The sequence below is a fragment of the Peromyscus californicus genome, unplaced genomic scaffold (genome assembly GCF_007827085.1).
Source record: "Peromyscus californicus insignis strain IS unplaced genomic scaffold, ASM782708v3 Scaffold_14__1_contigs__length_90479793_seg_2, whole genome shotgun sequence".
Classification (NCBI taxonomy): domain Eukaryota; kingdom Metazoa; phylum Chordata; class Mammalia; order Rodentia; family Cricetidae; genus Peromyscus; species Peromyscus californicus.
Genome location: NW_026294436.1, coordinates 73,807,568 through 73,820,051, shown reverse-complemented (window position 1 = coordinate 73,820,051; position 12,484 = coordinate 73,807,568). Strand labels below are relative to the sequence as shown.

At 46.6% G+C, this 12,484-nt stretch overlaps 1 protein-coding gene across 4 annotated transcripts in view; it reads left to right on the top strand.

Annotated features, from left to right (window-relative positions):
* The window catches only part of Kctd3 (potassium channel tetramerization domain containing 3), a 51,786-nt gene that overhangs the window by 17,270 nt on the left and 22,032 nt on the right, over positions 1 to 12,484 (top strand). For 3 of the 4 annotated variants that reach the window (XM_052737977.1, XM_052737976.1, XM_052737978.1), the window contains exons 9-13: positions 19 to 209; positions 5,491 to 5,606; positions 10,123 to 10,210; positions 10,288 to 10,404; positions 11,997 to 12,167. In XM_052737977.1, the coding sequence (XP_052593937.1) occupies positions 19 to 209; positions 5,491 to 5,606; positions 10,123 to 10,210; positions 10,288 to 10,404; positions 11,997 to 12,167 (683 nt within the window). The remainder of the gene's footprint in view (positions 1 to 18; positions 210 to 5,490; positions 5,607 to 10,122; positions 10,211 to 10,287; positions 10,405 to 11,996; positions 12,168 to 12,484) is intronic. The other variant, XM_052737980.1, reaches the window with a different exon arrangement.

Genomic DNA, 12,484 nt, shown 5'->3' with positions numbered 1-12,484 from the left:
CATGTCTGTTCTTGCCAGGATCAAAGAGTCTTCAGGGTGGCAGCAAGTGTTTACAAGCCCGTATCTGGACTGGACCATTGAACGAGTGGCTCTAAATGCAAAAGTGGTTGGAGGTCCTCATGGGGACAAAGACAAGATGGTGGCCGTCGCTTCCGAGAGCAGCATCATCCTGTGGAGTGTCCAGGATGGAGGAAGTGGCAGTGAAATCGGTAGGGAGAGTTTTCCACTGTGCTTGGCTGTTGTCCATGTATGGTCGAGGTTTAGGAGAGATTGGCTGTAAGTGTGACAGCCAGTGGGGCTTGTGACACTTTCTGCGAGGGCCTAGTGGCCCTCGGCCTCTCAGTGGGAGGCTGGTGTGTTAGAGGACGACATTAAGGCTTCAGGGGAGCCCGGGTTCCCTTTGCTCTGATAGAGCCTGGATGTGGCACAGAAGGTTGCTCTCTCAGGTCCCCAGTGGTGGCTGTTTGCCTCCGCCCTCACACTCCGAGGATGGGCACAGCTCATGTCGCCTCATTTCTGTAGTCAGATTTCTCAGACTTTCTTGGTCTCAGAATCAGAGCTCTCTTAGTTAGTCAAGACCAGAAAGTGTTGAACAGGTTTTTATCTATTGACATTCACCTTGTTAGGAATTAAACTCGCAGTTTTTAACACTTTTTTTTTTGTTTGTTTTGGTTTTTTGAGACAGTGTTTCTCTGTGTAGCTTTGCGCCTTTCCTTTAACTCACTCTGTAGCCCAGGCTGGCCTCGAACTCACAGAGATCCACCTGGCTCTGCCTCCCGAGTGCTGGGATTAAAGGCGTGCGCCATCACTGCCTGGCAACACTTACTGATATAAAGAATAGCAGTGCTAAACTCACTGCATGGTGATTCAGATTACATGTTAATGAAGAGATGTTTTCCAAAAAGAAGATTTTTGAGACAAGTGATATTGGTTAGTTTGTAGATCTCCATGACGTCTGTCTAAACTTGTGTGTGCATGTGTGTGGTTATGCGTGTGTGCCTATGTGAATGTGTCAGTTTACATGGCCGTGTGCCTGTCTGGAGTCACAGGAGGATGTAGGGTGTCCTGCTCTGTCATTCTCCTCCTTACTCCCCTGAGGCAGAGTCCCTCACTGACTTGGAGCTTGCTGGGTTCTGCCCAGGCTGACCAACAAACCCAGCGATCCCACTGTCTGCTCACAGCCCACCACTAAGGCTGGGTTGCAGGCAGGTAGGACACTTTCCCACTTGAGGTGTGTGCTGGGGATCTAACCTTGGGCCCTCCCGCAGATGCCGCAAGCACCGTTGCTCCTCATAGCCCTGTGCAGTGTCTTCTGTACTCTTAAGTCTGTTTCTGTCTTCAGTTTGCTGTGACACATGGTTTTTATTGACGTGTGCAAAGACAGGGTGGCCTGAAACAGATGAACAGTTGGATCGTCTCAGATAACTGGGGCTCTTTCCCTTGAATCCTGTTCCAGAATTGTGAAACCTTTCTAACGCTGCTGAACTGAAATCCTCCACCCTGTTTTGTTCTTTGAACGGTCTTTATTCCAGGCCTGAGTTTGTAATACCTGTGTGGTCGATCGGAAATGTTGGCTTGCCGAGTTAGGCAGCTTTTCTAGACACTGATGCCGTTCACTATAAGCTTTAAACTGTCCAGGCCTTGGCATCAGCACTGGTCGTACGTACATCTGACTCCCTGTGTTAGCAAGTGGTCCCTTCAGCCGAGATCTTCAGACTACTGATTTTCACTTGAAACTGTAGTAGTTTTACGTTAGGTGCCACCTCACAAATAATGATACAGAGGCTTATTATTAATTAGGAAAGCTTGGCCTATAGCTTAGTTTTGTTTCTAACTAGCTCTTTTAGCTTAAATTAACCCATTTATATTAATTTATGTTCTATCACGTGGCATTACCTCTCTTCCATCTTGCACCTCCTGTTTCCTCTCAGTGTCTGCTGGTGTCTCCTCTAGCTTCCCTCTCCTCTTCCTTTCCTGGAAGTCCCACCTCTGCCTCCTGCCTTACTGTTGGTCTTCCAGCTTTTTATTACACCATTCACAGTAATACACCTTCACCCAGTGTACAAATATCCCACAACACGAAGCTTTGAATTTTGTTTTTTTTTCGAGACAGTGTTTCTCTGTGTAGTTTTGGTGCCTGTCCTGTAGCCCAGGCTGGCCTCGAACTCACAGAGATCCACCTGGCTCTGCTTCCCGAGTGCTGGAATTAAAGGCGTTAAAACCACCGCTCGGCTGAAACTTTGAATTTTTATAGCTGGTAACAAATACTATCTGATGCTTTCCTTGAATTAGGTTTGTTTTATTTATTTTTGAGGAACACGTCACTGTGAGATGGTACCTTATCTACTTGTGGCTCTTGGGACTTCCCATTGGTCCACACACTCATAGCACCCTCCTTCATTTATTCCTGCGGTGTCTTTAGTGAGAACCCCCGTGCAGCTTCTGTGTGCTTGTGTGTGTGTGTGTGTGTGTGTCTGTGTGTGTCTTCGTGTGTGTGTCTCACCACACAGTGTTCATCTCAGTATGGTGATAGGAATCCTGGCACCAGTGGCCCGTATGTTGAACCCTCTGATGCCTGTTGAACATTGTTTAAAACTGTCACCTTGTATTTTATCCAGTTTTGCTGTTAGTGTTTTAAAGTGTGGAATAATTGAATACCATTTATTCTATCATGCTTGATGGTATAACCCTCTCCTTCAGTTTGTTAGAAAACACATTTTAACATTAAATACACACTGCTGTGCTGGCTCTTTTTATGTCAACTTGACACAAGCTGGAGTCTTTCTGGAAGACAGAACCTCAGTTGCAAAAATACCCTCCCCCCCACCACCACGTGCCCAGATTGGCTTGTGGGTGAGTCTGTGGTACATTTTCTTGATTGGTGATTGATGTGAAGGGTCCAGGTCACTACAGGTAGTGCCACCCCTGGGCAGTGGCTCTGCAGTATTTAAGAAAGCAGTCTGAGCAAGCCATGAAGAACAAACCAGTAAGCAGTATTCCTCCAAGACCTCTGTATCAGCTCCTGCATGCAGGCTCCTGTCCTGACTTCTGGAATGTTGGACTATAAGCTGTAAGATGAAATAAACCCTTTCCTCCCCACCTTGCTTTTAGTCGTGGCGTTTATTGCAGCCAGAGACCTGAGAGAGTCGGTAAATAAACAGAAAGTTAGTTAGGAACATCTCGTTCAAATGCTTTTGTGAGTGGAGATTTACTTCTCGGTTTGTTTCCAGAGACTGTCAGGGTAGGGAGCCGCAGTAGGAGCTGGGCCCACCAGTGTGTGCTGTCCTTTGGAATTTGACACCACCATCCAGAGAACAGTGTTGTGCTGGTGGCTCCATGATGGCCTCTCCCAAGGCTGAACCTCTGCCTCACAGCTCAGGCGAGACTCCAGGACTGTTGCTGCAGGCAGTATTGTATGCGAGAGGCTGCTGCCTTCCCTGCAGACAATGGTCAGGATCCTTGAGCCTAAGTGGGAGTGACACTTTCAGTTCCTGAGACCATTCACAGTGTGTCCTTGATTTTCCAAACCTCACCATCTCTAGAGGAAAATCAGCTTGCTTTAATTTCTGCCGCAGGACCAAATGCAGTTTGAAAAGTTGTCCAGCCTCAAAACCATAGTACCGCTGTGTAAATAATTACGTACAATGTGGGATGGCCACCTCCTGTGTTGGTGCCATTTGTTTCTTTACCTGGTTTTGTCGGAGGGCAGTAGTGTGGTTTATGTATCTTCTAGCTTTGTCTTGGTTGGCAGGTGTTGGAGTCATGTGTCTGATGTATAAATATGTATTTATACAGACACTTAAATGTGTAAGAGGAGATGATGTTCCCGGCAGGACTTTCTCAGATTTTCTTCTGAAGTTTTGGCTTTGCCCATTTATGTCATCTTTCTTACTGCTTTATTTCTGACATTTAAAATATGTGAGTATGCGTGAGTACAGTGTGAGCATAGGCCATGGTGCATCTGATCTGAAGGCAATCTTTTAGGAGTCGGTTTTCTCTTCCACTGTAAGTTTTGTGGCTCTAACTCAGGTTGTCAGGCCTGCACTGCCTGCACTTTTATCCCCTAAGCCATCTCACTGGTCCCAGGGCTGTTTTCAGTTTGCTTTAGAACTTTGAATGGGCAGTGCGATGCTGCTGGTCTTACATGTAGTATAGTCCTGAACACAAAGGAGACGCCCAATGCTTCTTTGAGGCCCAGGAGAAACAGTTATCTTGTCTGGGTTATGCTTCTTAAAGTACACTTTGTTTCCCCCCTGAGTTCTTTAAGGCCTCATGAGTCTTTGTTTTGGTAGCTAAATGTTGAAAACAATTCTTCCCATTGGCACACAGGCACATTTTTGAAATGCTTTAGTAATGGTCCACACAAAGCAGGATTTATAGAGTGGACTCAGTTTCCTGAATTACTGGATTAAAAGACATTTCCCAGAAGGTGTTTCTCAAATAAGATGTTTTATTGTCACCATTTTGGTGTCCGAGTTTCATCACACCATTTTTACAGTGAGAATGATGACTGAGACGTTTGGCTTGAGCTTTTCATAGGTGATTACGTAGGAAGAACAGGAAGTGTGGCGATGATGGTAACTCATCAGAGCCAGGCTTCCTGTCCAGACACTGCTGGAGACAGGCCAGTGCATAGGCCCCATGTGTACCTGAGAGGAGCCTGGAGTCAAACTCTTGCCTTAGATCGCACTGCCCTGTTCTCAGAGTTTTAACTTAGCCTTTCTGATTCTCCAGTTGATGACACTGTAGACCGTTGAAAACCCAACTCCCATGACTTTTTCCTCAGCCCTTTACCTGTCTCCTTTACCCTTCTCAATGTTACTGTCCCTGTACATCCTTCTTTTGTATTAGAGTTGAATGCACTTTACTAACTGTAAAACCTGTTAAAATCAGTCTCTTTGTGTTTTTATCTTCTTTTAGAAATCATCTGCTTTATACAGTTCCTTTTTTCGCTAGTTTGACTGCAATGTAAATACTGGAAAACAGTGGTGGGGTAAAATAAGCTTGTAATTAAAGGCTTAAGTGCTTGTTTTGAGTACAGTGTGACCTTTTGGTCTTCTGTTTACTTCTTTCTGCATTTTTAGACCCCTTCAGGATAGTTGGGTTGCCAAGTCTATGTCCTTAGTCAGTGTCCCCAAGATCTAGTCTATGAGCAGGCTACCTCTGGATTTCCAGCAGATCTTAGCAGGTCTTGCCTAGTCACAGAGTCCTTGCTATTCCTGCCGAGCAGGTTGTGATGGTGAGCTAGGATTGAGGACCCCAATGGGAGATAGCATGGCTATGGGAGATTGCTGGGCAGTCAGTCCCCTCTGCTTCAAGAGTTCCAGAGCGGCTTAAGAACTTCGAAGTTCTGCCTTATTTCTGGTCCCTATTGAGCATAGAGCACAGTCGGTAGGCTTAAGTCAGTAACCTAAAGATGCTTTTAATCTAGGTTGTAGCTGGTTATAAAAATGGTGCCTGATTAATGTCTGTTTTCTTTTGCCATTTAAGGTGTGTTCAGTCTTGGTGTTCCTGTAGATGCCCTCTTCTTTATTGGGAACCAGTTGGTGGCCACGAGTCACACAGGAAAAGTGGGAGTGTGGAATGCTGTCACTCAGCATTGGCAGGTTAGTCTCAACTAATGCTCATTATGAAGTGAACATAGTTTCATGCTGACTGCCCCTTCTTACAGAATTTCCACCAGTGGTTGAGTACGTCCCGCCAATGGGAGACTTGTTTCTACATAAAAATCGTACTATTTAAGGGGAGTTTGTTTTATTTATATAATGATAAGCTTTAAACTGAGTCTTGGCAATTTTTGTTTCCATTTCCCTGAGATTTTTAAGAGCTATGTTGTGTGCATGGGAATCAAGCAAACTTCATTTATTGAGTGAGATCATAGCTGAGTCTAGACGTAGATAGGCTGTTCAGAGATACTAAGTAGTCAGCTAAAAACACCTTCCAGGGCTTAAGGAGAATGAGACCAGATTGGAAAAGTGGCTGACAGTGGATTCTGAAAAAAGGGGGGAAGAAATTAAGGGCTTCAGAAGTAATAATATGAAGGTCAAGAAGGGTTTTCAGGGATTTTTGTTTGTTTGTTTTTGGTTTGTTTGTTGTTTTTTTTTTGGTCTCTTTCTAAGCTAACTACACTTAAGGGACTATGCTTTTTGTTTTTTTTTTCTAGGGTAGGAGAAGCTTGAGCATGTTTTAGGAAAGGGGAGTTGTAGAGAAAGCACTGGAGACCAGAAAGGATGGAGTGTGACTTTTTCTGCAGAAGTGAGGAGGGTGTGGGATGCAGAGCTCAGCTAGAGAGGCTATCCAGACCCTCCGTTCTCTGGGACAGATGGTGAGGAAGGAGAGTATGTGGGAGTGTGTTACCAAGGACCACAAGAATTCATGGGCTAAGTGATCCATTAGTACTGAGAACTGGGACAGGAACAGGGAAAAGCAAGTGTAGTGTTTTGTTTAGGTGAATGCAGCATGCGTACCAAGGGCTGAGAAAATAGAATGATGGCAGAGTTGTTGGACCAAGATAACAAGGAAGCTCTGAGAAGGCAACTCGGGAAAGAAATGGGATATCAGGGGACTGGAGGGAACTTAAGCAGATTGATAACTTGGAAGGAATTGGGAAGAGAGTGGTGGCAGTGAGGGGCTGGAACCATTCTCACACTGCAGCCTGTTGAATCTCTTGTTGAGCTGACTTGAAAACGCAGCCAGTTCTCCATATCCCTGGGTTGTGAATCCATAGATTGAGCCAGCTGGATTGAGAGCATTCCAAAACAGGATTGACATCTTCCTTATTATTGTTCCTAGCAATACAGAGCTCAGCTGGTGGAATAGCATTCACATTAGAAAATGCTAGAGAGTCTAGAGATGATGGATCAGAGGTGACCTGCAAATACTGTGTCTCTTACACTTGTGCAGCCAAGGTTTTGGTATGTTGCGGGTCTTGGAGTGAACCCAGCATACATGCTGATGAATGGGAACCCTCGGGGCATCTGGGTGAGCTTGTAGGCATCGGGAATAGAAAATAGGTACACGTAAGCTGAGCCAGATGACAAGATACTCAGCAGAGGTGAAGGGTGGATTTCAAAGTGACAGGCTGGGGGAGGATGTGACATGATTGACATGAGGTTCTGGAGGAACATTCCTCAGATCTTAGGACTGAGGAACTGGGAGCTGGTAACCCTGGATGAGTCTTAGTTAAGGGGTGATAGTCTGGGAAGTTGTTTGAGTTTCAGTGAAGACATAGAAGTCAGGTTTGCATAGAAGGGGTTATACTAAATGGAGCAAAGGCACTGCAGTGGCTGTCGGTGTGAATGCCATAGGCCAAGGAACAGGGAGAGGCATTGACACGGGTGGATGCAGAATGGAGAGTCACCAGGAGCGCCTGCTGCTGGAGCCCTGTGGAGAAGAGTGTGAGTTAGGGGAGTTGTGCTCTCTCACTTGTGTTACACGTTGTCCACACATGGAAGCGCTGCCCTGTGACCCTGGAAGGAGCAGCTGGTTTATTTTCTTTTTGGCCTTTCACTGATGTCAGAACTGAGCATAAAGGCTTTCCTAGCTTTGAGATCCAGACTGGAACTGGGGATGTCGTGCTGGTCTTAGCCTTGGGTGTTTGTCTGTGTATCACCTGACTCTTCATGCCTGGAGCATGCATGCTAAAAACCGTATCTGACATAAGGATTTGTTGCACATTTCAGAAAGACCCTGGGAAAGTTGTGCACCCGTGCAGCAAACGAGCTTTAGAACCCAGCTGGATTTCTCCCTAGTGTATCTCAGAGATGGCCTGCTCTGTAGCCTCAGCCTCCTGTCTGCAGATCTCAGGAGACAGCTCTGACTGCAGGCTGGCTCCCGGGACTGCTGGAGCACTAGTTGACTTGGCTCTGATTTGGCCTTTAGCAACATTCTGGCCACAAATAGCAGAGGAAGTTCACAGGGCAATCAATCCCTGAGTTCTTTACTTTAAATGTACAGTCAGGATGGATTTGACATGTTAGTTAGATGACTCACTAAGCTTCACATCTGCAATTAACCTTAAAAAACATTGTAAAATTCATAGTTTTCTATCAGCATCTCAACTGTGCCTTAATAAAATGCCAATGAAATGTTATAAAAGCCAATCTAGTTGAGATAACAAATTGGGCTTTATTTCTTACTCCCTGTTAATTTAATCTCTCCCTTCTCATACATCATAGCACACACATACACCATGATGCCACAAAGGGTTAGTAATAAAGCATTCATAAGTGTTGTCAAATAGGGAGCTCAACCTAAGTACCATCATTTCCCAAGTTCTTTGAGTTGAAATTTCGACTTACACTAAAAAGATAGATTCAAGCAAAGATTGATCACACGTTTTATTCTCTCAGAACATGGAGAGTCCTGTGGATGTCTGTCCTGGAAAGCAACAGTGGGGTATATATACTTTGCCTCTGAAAAGATGGGAGAGTATTTCCTGTATTCATTGTGAGGGTGGAGACTCAGTGAAGATGGCTTCAGCGATGGCTCAGCAGTGGAGACTGAGCTTGAGGAGGAGACACTGACCCTGAGTAAGGATCCAGAGTAAACTCTGTGGCCTTATGGAGTAGGCTGGACCTGTGGGGGGGAGGCCTCTTTCTGTAGACCAGCAGACAGTGTTTTCCTGAGATGAGCCTTAGAAGCTCCAGGCTGCTACCAATCTTAGCAAGAAGTGACTCCAAAGCGGAGTCTGGACCTGACCCCTGCTCTCCCTGCTCTGGAGACCCTGGTGTAGGTGCGGAAGTTCTTGTGTAGTACTGGAGCTGGAGAGATCCAGCCAGCTGGGGCCGGAGCTGGTGAGTGGCAGGCAAAGCTGCCTTTACTCTCAGACAGCCTTACTTCCGCTTGGAAGCACTGGCAGTCACAGGCCGGCCGCAGGAGATGCTGCCACGTCCTCTGAGAGGCCTGACCAGCGTGGAGGTGAGGTGCTGGCGTTGTCTGCAGACTTCCCTAGTGCAGCGCGTTGACTGGAACTAAAGATGTGTGCAGAGCAGAGGGCCCTGTGTGTGAAGAGCTTAGAGGAATCGTTACTTTCAGGTGCCTGCTCCATAGCTAGAGCGGACGGAGGCTCTGCCTTGCTCTTCTTGTTCTGGAAGACGCTTTTCTTGTGTGGATCCTAGAGTCCTTCTGCTCTCTGGTTTCTCTCCTGACCTCTGCTGAGGTGCCACTCTCTCCCCCTCCTGTGATTACACTACACACTTGGCTTCTGTGCCTGACACTCGAGAATTCTCTTCTGGTTCTCCTTCTCTGTGGGAGGGGTACAGGCTCCTCGAGTTGCGTGCACGCTGTTAGATGAGCTGTAGCACAGAAAGAAAGTGCATGCACGCAGCAGAACACACGCAGCTCTTGCCCTTGCTGGAAAGAAGCATGAGAAGGGCTGGCCGGTGTGCGGAGTTCACTGCTGGGCACCTGTCCTGGCCTCTTGACTCCCGGCTTCACAACATCATTAGGCCGTTAGGGACTTTGACACGACGCCCTCTGGCCTGGCTGTAGACATTTAATCCCGTTGCCTGCTGCCGCCACTTGGTTTCCTTGGTTTTATTTTTTGTAGTAACTTAAGTCTTTGGATTCACAGTTCCTTGTTTGCAAAGCAGACTGATTGCTTTGAAGAGGCACTGTTTAATTCTAGTACCTGGAAAACAGTTCACACGGGAGCCTGCCTCTGCCCTTTCCCAGAAGACTTTTCAGTAAGGACAGTAAAAGCAGAACGCTGTCCACTTGAAGAAATTGTAACAGGTTGTCAGGCAGCTGCATTCTGTCTGAAAGTCACTTGTGCTGTTCACTAGTTCTGGTTATGCACTGTGTGGCTTCGGCACTTTAGTGTATATGAGTGAGTTAGGAGGAAAGGGGAGGTTTGCCTTGGTCTTCTAGTTTCGGGGGCTGTGATGTGATCACTTGCAGAGGACATGATGCATCTGACTTGGGAGAGTATGGGCTGCTGTGGGATGCAACCATGTTAAAACATGTATTTTCAAAGCTGTGGGTGCTTTTCAATTCACTGGAGCTTAAAGACAGTTCATGATCTAAGCCTTCCTAAATACCCAAAGGAATCAGTGTTTTGAGGACATTGGAACAGAAACGAGGAAGGACCCTTCCTAACGTGTAATGACCTTGCTGCATCAGGTGCAGGATGTTGTTCCCATAACCAGTTACGACACGGCAGGCTCCTTCCTTCTCCTGGGATGCAGCAATGGATCGGTATATTACATAGGTGAGTGTCCAGCATGCTTTCTACCTGAGGACACAGAGGCCTCACTTCTAGTTCTGACCATGTGTTCTTGTCTACAGACATGCAGAAGTTCCCATTGCGGATGAAGGATAACGACCTCCTTGTCACTGAACTCTATCATGACCCCTCCAATGATGCCATCACTGCGCTGAGTGTTTACCTCACCCCCAAAACAAGTCAGTACATGGCCAGCCTCGGGGGTTCTTGAGACTGCGTATATTTAGAGTTTACTATTGGAAGATGCCTTGTAATGAAGGAATGCTGAGAAATACTAACATGTTAACATGTACCTGGGGACAGACCATGTGCTTGAGTGTGATGCTTGTATTTTACTGAAATTATTAGGTAAAATAATCATCAGCACTAAAGAATGATAGTGCATGCTGAAATGGCTGACGTTTTAGTCCAATTTAAATCCTGTTTTCCTAGACTGGGGGCCACAACCATGGGTTGTTATACATGCTAGCCCTCCCTCCCTGCCTCCCTCTTTCTTTTTTCAGTAGTTCTCTGCACTGTCCGTAGCTGCTTTCAGTGATGGAACTGAGAGGTGGTGACACACAGTGTGGGAAGCAGAAGTTAAAAGACTTAATTACTACTTGTCCCTTTAGAGAAAGCTTGCTGAGCTCTGCTCTAGAACAAATGTAATGAAGTATGGATTCCCACCCCCAGTCTGATTTACACTAAGGTAGAACTTGGGAAGTTTTAGAAATCAAAGTCCTTCCTCATGTTGGCAATACTTTGGAATCATGAGAATGGCGTCTGTTTGGCTGGAGTGTCCCTGTTCTGTGCTCTGTCCCTTTGGTGGGTGTTTCAGGTGAACGAGGGAAAGCCCACAGTTCTCTACCTGTGAAGCCTGTTAGAATGCAGGCCAGCAAGATCCTGTTTTTCGATTTGTAGTGGTATGTGGCACCTGTTTAAGAAAAGCTATGAGGGCAGGCATGATGCCTCAGCGCTCGCTGCTCCTCCAGAGGACTCAGGTTTTGTCTGTAGAACTGAGATGACAGATCACAGCTGTTTATAATCCCAGTTCCAGGAGATCTAGCACCCTCTTGCGGCTCCAGGGATACCAGGCATGTAGCTGGGGCACAGATATGCATGCAGCTGAAGCAGCAGCCATATACATAAAATAAAAATGAACCTTTTCAAATAGGAAGGAAAAGAGAAGAAATGCAGAGCTACAGCTGAGCCAGGCTGGATTGGAGGAGGCATCATGGTCGGCCGTGTGGTTGAGCATTGCGTGTGGTGTGCCTGACCCACTTAGTGGTGTCTGAGGCTGTTTGTGTAGGCGATACTTGCTCACTCAAGGATGGCTCAGTTCTGTAGCAGAAGTAAAAAGCCACGGCCACTCGGATCTGTAAGTCCCACGGAACGCTGCTGTGGGGATGCTGTGTCCCTGGTAGGCCTGGCACAGCAGGTTATTAGTTTCCTAATCTGTACTGAGTTAGTGCTATCTCAGGCGTTCTGAAGCACCAGTGACTCAGTTTCTGTCAGTAAGGAGCGGAGGTAGATGTGTGAGTATAGAGTTAGTGTGGAATTGCCACAGCAACACCCACGACAGTGCAGGGGTGGGGGAGCAGTTCTGCTGTGGAATGAGGGTCCAGGGAGACTTACACAGAAGTTTAGACTGTGTGACGGCTGAGCAGTCTCAGGTGTGTTTGTGAGTGGTTTGGTCATGCGCTCTGATTCCCACTCTGCCTCTTGTCACAGGGAGCCTTGCGGTACAGCTTTCTTTAATCATTGCAACACACTGCTTTACTGTGGCTCCTAGGTGTCAGCGGAAACTGGATTGAGATCGCCTACGGTACGAGCTCCGGAGCCGTGCGAGTGATTGTACAGCACCCTGAGACTGTCGGGTCAGGGCCGCAGCTCTTCCAGACCTTCACAGTCCACCGCAGCCCCGTCACAAAGATCATGCTGTCTGAGAAGCACCTGGTGTCAGGTACAGAAGACCCCATGATGCCCGCCGCGGGCTGCCTGCTTTCCTTGTGGTCTACGCTGGGCCTGTGACTGGAGGGTTGTGGCTTGGACTTGGCCTGGGTGTACTGTATGTAAACTTAGGCCATATGGTATCTCTGCTTATTCTCTGATATTTCCTTCTTATGGCAAGATGCATATCAGATCACTGCTGAGAAGATTTTCTATGTTTGAACTTCAATGTAATTTTTTTTGGTTATCTTCAGTTTTAAGCGAAAGTTATAGACTTAGAGGTATATTTTGATAGCTGGTTACCTTATAAAATGTTAAAATTTCATAACA